The sequence below is a fragment of the Penaeus vannamei genome, chromosome 21, assembly GCF_042767895.1.
Source record: "Penaeus vannamei isolate JL-2024 chromosome 21, ASM4276789v1, whole genome shotgun sequence".
Lineage (NCBI taxonomy): Eukaryota > Metazoa > Arthropoda > Malacostraca > Decapoda > Penaeidae > Penaeus > Penaeus vannamei.
In genome coordinates, this window is record NC_091569.1 from 9,555,413 (window position 1) to 9,560,412 (window position 5,000).

Sequence of the window (5,000 nt, forward strand, 5' to 3'; positions counted from 1 at the left end):
TGATTATGTTTACAAAATACTTCCTCTTGCTAACTCATCAGGTACATAATCTTTTTGAGAGAGGATAAAAAAATAAATAAATAAAAATAGACTATTAACAAAATCACTCCAACCTACTTGGCAAGAAAGAAGTGGAAGATAGCACCAACGATCATGAACACCACAGCACCAGCAGCAATGTAGGAATTCGGAAGCTTCTTCTTAATGCCTCGAATGCCATAATATGGGTGATGTGCATATTTCTGATCTTCACTCCGATCACGCATCTCCCAGAGGGAATCATCATGGAATATCCTAGTGAAAGGAAAGGTGGCTTTAATGGTGAAAGTTTTTAAATAAGACAGAAAAAACAAACTAAAACTCACTTGGACTGTAAAATATTTATGAGGAAACAAAAAAAAACATAAAAGCGAATTCATATTCCCTCTAAGCTAAGTATTTCTAGTTAAATAATCTAACAAATTCCTAAAATCCATAATATATCTAAATAATTGCACAATTTTTTTTTGGAAAATCAGAAAATATGGACAGCCAATAAATCTATATGATCAAACTTCCTGTCTATATAGTGCTACCTAGTGACATATACCACATACTCAGACAACACTATTTATAATGAAAACAAGAAATGTCCACACTTACACTCTCTCTTGTGGTGCATTAGTTTTGATACCACCATAGTTGTACATGTCTTGTCTCTCTTTGTTTGCCAACTCTGCATCGTAAACCTGGCGTAAGTTAGGCTTACTGAGAACAGAGTACGCTTCATTCACAGCAACAAACTTTGTGTGGAGTTTAGTAGAATCTGGGTTTGTATCTGGATGATACTGCAAAGGAAAAAGAAACATAACCCTCCTGAACAGAAGTTGCTAATGGACATTGTTTATTATCCGCAGGGTAATAAAGAATCAACCCATCCTACCTGAAGAACAACATGAACAAGAACAAGAACAAGGAGGAAGAGGAGGAGGAGGAGAAGAAGAAGAAGAAGAAGAAGAAGAAGAAGAAGAAGAAGAAGAAGAAGAAGAAGAAGAAGAAGAAGAAGAAGAAGAAGAAGAAGAAGAAGAAGAAGAAGAAGAAGAAGGAGGAGGAGGAGGAGGAGGAGGAGGAGGAGGAGGAGGAGGAGGAAGAAGAAGGAAGGAGGAGGAGGAAGAAAAAGGAGGAGGAGGAAGAAGGAAGAAGGAGGAGGAAGAAGGAAGAAGGAGGAGGAGGAAGAAGAAGGAGGAGGAGGAAGAAAAGGAGGAGGAGGAAGAAAAAGAGGAAGGAGGAAGAAGAGGGGGAGGAGGAGGAAGAAGAGGGAGGAGGAGGAAGAAGAAGGAGGAGGAGGAAGAAGAAGAAGAGGAGAGAGGAAGAAGAAGAAGAGAGAGGATGAAGAAGAAGATGAAGAAGAAGAAGAAGGAGAAAAGAGAAGAAGGAGAAGAAGAAGAGGGAAAGAAGAAGAAGAAGAAGAAGAAGAAGAAAAAAGAAGAAGAAGAAGGAGAAAAGAGAAGAAGGAGAAGAAGAGGAGGAGTATGAGGAGGAAGAGAAGGAGGAGGAGGACAAAGACAATGACAAGGGGAAGAAGAAGGAGAAGAAGAAAAAGAAGTAGAAGATGAAGGAAAAGTAGGAGAGATTGGAAAAGAAGGTGGAGGAAGAGGGAAAGGAGATGAAGGTAAGGAAAAGGAAGAACATGAAGAGGAAGCATAGGAAGAGAAAAAAAGGAATATGAGGAGGAAGCATAGGAAGAGAAAGCAATGAATAGGAGGTAGAGGATTTTCAATAAATAGTAAGTAAACATGTATGTAAAACCAGTTTTAAACTAATTTGCACACAGTACAGTATGCACTATCCACTATTTCATTAATTTGGTCTACACAAATGGCTTCACAAGCACTTTATCACCATGGAGTCAGGAAAGAAGTTTTCATTTCTGTAACTATTATTCTCATCATCAACTTCATTCTATCTATAATGCTATCAACAATAATAATAGTAATAACAATAAAAACCTTGTTTACAAACACTCAAGGAAAATAGGGTAAACAGGTGAAATCAGATACATCTAATAAAGACCAATTGGTGACCCCAGCCTATCCTTGCACGTAGGATAATTTAGAAGCAAACAAACAGACAGCATGTCACAGCAAAGAATATCCCTTGTAACAAATGGAATTAAAACTAAATTATAAGGATTAATTATTATCATTAAATACCTCCTTTGATAGACGAATAAATGACTCCCTTATTTCTTCTGGGGTACTGTCTCTCTTGAGGCCAAGAAGTTCATAGTGGTTCTGCATCACACTGCTGAAAAAGTAAGTATGCTTGTTAACATGGAAGTTAACATGGCTTACAAAACAAACAATATATAATTCTGGTGTTATTTTTATTTTAATCCAGTCAGTAGATAGTAAATAGTTTTGGCAACATTTAATAATGTTGCTACCTATAATAGCACTTTTTAGGAGACATGTTGATTCTACTCTTGCATGACTATAAATTACTGCACTTTCTTTCAAAGTTATATTTACTACCATCAAAACATGCCAAATCCTATTCATCAGGATTATGCATGGGCTATCAACAACATGAGTTTCTATTTTCCACCAAAGTCTTTATGAGATGTGCAGTGTCCACAAATACATCTGGTGCTCTTTGGCAAGCTTCCTTCAACAGAACCTTTATCATCCTCTTACCACCGTTTCCCTAGTAAAGCCTCCTCTCCCTAAGCCAGTCTACATTACACCTTCAAGAGTAGAAAATGGAATGTAGTGAGTATGCAGCAGTAATTCTAATACTATAGGGCAAATATCATCCACCCATACCCTGAATCATTCTCCCTTCAATATTCCTCCTCCACACACCATGCTAGTGCATAACACAGCTGTATCTCCAGGTATATCATTGTCATTTTATTTGTTATATATCTAAAACCATCTAAAAATCAGGCCCTTTCAGCATACAGAGAGAGACAGACAAGGTGAAAAGAATTGCAGTTCTTAGGTATTAAAACTGTCTATAAAATGTAACTAATATACTCTACAGGATTACTTACCCTGAATTGTAAAGAGTTCTTATGGCCTGGTATCGTTGCCAAGCAAGACTCCTTAGCAGGATATTTTTGCTGAGTATCATAGTTTCAAAAGTTCTTCTCTGCATTTTAAATCTGCAAAAAGAGAAAGGTAATCATTAAACACAGTCAACTATAATGTTTCTCAATTCTGTATAATTTTAAATCTGCAGTATCTTTCTTCATACTCCATAAAAAAGACAACTAGAAGGTATAAAAAAATATATATATATATTTATATTCTTATGCCAACACCTAATTGAAGAGATGCGTGGAAATGAGGACTCTTGCATAAAAGAACACTTTATTTCAAATGAAATGGCCAAATTCCTCAAAACGCAACAGAAAGTTTTTAGTGTGACTACAAGTGAGACGATAATAACAGATCCCAAAAAAAAACTCTTTAGAACCTTAAATGATGAACCTTAAATGATGAAACATTCAATGAAAGTGACTTCATATCAGCAAAACAATACCCTGCAACAAACACAGAAGCAAAGCCATACAAAATTCCAGATTTCTTTTAATGCAAAAAAATGGAGCAAAACCATTAGCGAATTGGACTTGGAGGGTATCTCAAAGACATGGGAAGCATTGTTTCTGTATGGAGTAAATACTGTCCATCCCTAATTTTCAGCTACAATAAACATCTACTAAAACACTTGACAGAATACTAAGAAGCTCATTTCATGTATTTAGATTTCTGGTATATTAGTGCAGAGTATGGCATCTATGTCTTATAAAGATACAAGATCACTAGAATGAGTTTTTAAAAAATGTCAAACACAGTGTGTTAATTACTGGGAAAATACAGAAAAATGGCTATCCCCTTTATAAAGATGGACAGAAAGATACTTGATTTTATATATATATGAAGGATCACTGAAAACTTGGCATCAAATGCAAGCGAAGTGGAAGAGGAGCCTTATTAAAAGTTAGACACCCGAATTGGGGAAGAATTTGCTATCATACTGGGACAAGTACTCAAAGGAATATGCAGAATCAAAGTTTCATGATGGGTCAAAGCTGCTTAATAATGCTAAAGAATAGTAAAAACATAACTTGGCACTGTAGCAGACTGGTCAAATTCAGTAAAAGACAAACCATCAACAAATGGTAGTGAAAGATCAAAAGCTGAATTAAATGTCATATCAATATGGCCTTGGCATGAGTCACTAAAACTTTCACCAGGTAAGAAAACAAGTAAAAAGTATAATGCAGTTTCAATCTTTTGCACTTTTCTTCTTATCTAATAGATTTGACAGCTTGACTATTTTGAAAATTGGTACATTTTTTGAGAAACTGAAAAAAGGTAAAAATGAATTTGTATTGCAGCATTTCTTAGGAGATTATATTTAAGTAATAAAGATCAGACTGGTCTCATTCTGCTTAGAACACTATTGAGATATGTCCACTTTATTTTCTTTTATTTTGATCATACAGATGAAGACAAGATCTATCTTGATCAATCATGAGTAACATAAGGAAAAAAGTAACCTGAGATTTTTGCATTCCAAAGCATAGATACTCTTTTAACCTTCATCTTGCATATTCAATTTCTAATATTTTTATATGAATATACATTAACAGCCCATGCAATCTGGTGCATAAGACTAACATCGAACAAAATATCTTGAAAATTATGAAATTCTCAAGACATAATTTTTTTTTTATCGGACAAAATATCTTGAAAATTATGAAATTCTCAAGAAATATATATTTTTTTTTATCTATCCATATAGATAACTTAAAAGTAATAACTTATTACACTGATAGCCATTCTGAATCTAGACAACCCCTTTAGCTCTGTGTAATATTACTGACTACTAAAAAAGCTATATCTACACTACTCAACAAAAAATAAATCAATTCATGCATAAGTTCATTAGCTAATGACCATTTGATAATGAACAATGAATTAATTAGCAAATGAACATTTGATAAAGTACAA

At 34.6% G+C, this 5,000-nt stretch overlaps 1 protein-coding gene across 1 annotated transcript in view; it reads right to left on the minus strand.

Annotated features, from left to right (window-relative positions):
• Window positions 1-5,000, minus strand: part of LOC113813399 (dnaJ homolog subfamily C member 4) — an 11,627-nt gene that overhangs the window by 2,496 nt on the left and 4,131 nt on the right. Inside the window, exons 3-6 of the mRNA XM_027365369.2 lie at window positions 3,035-3,145; window positions 2,193-2,286; window positions 643-827; window positions 118-294 (exon numbers count right to left, since the gene is read on the minus strand). Coding sequence (XP_027221170.1) covers window positions 118-294; window positions 643-827; window positions 2,193-2,286; window positions 3,035-3,138 — 560 coding nt within the window. The 5' untranslated portion in view covers window positions 3,139-3,145. The remainder of the gene's footprint in view (window positions 1-117; window positions 295-642; window positions 828-2,192; window positions 2,287-3,034; window positions 3,146-5,000) is intronic.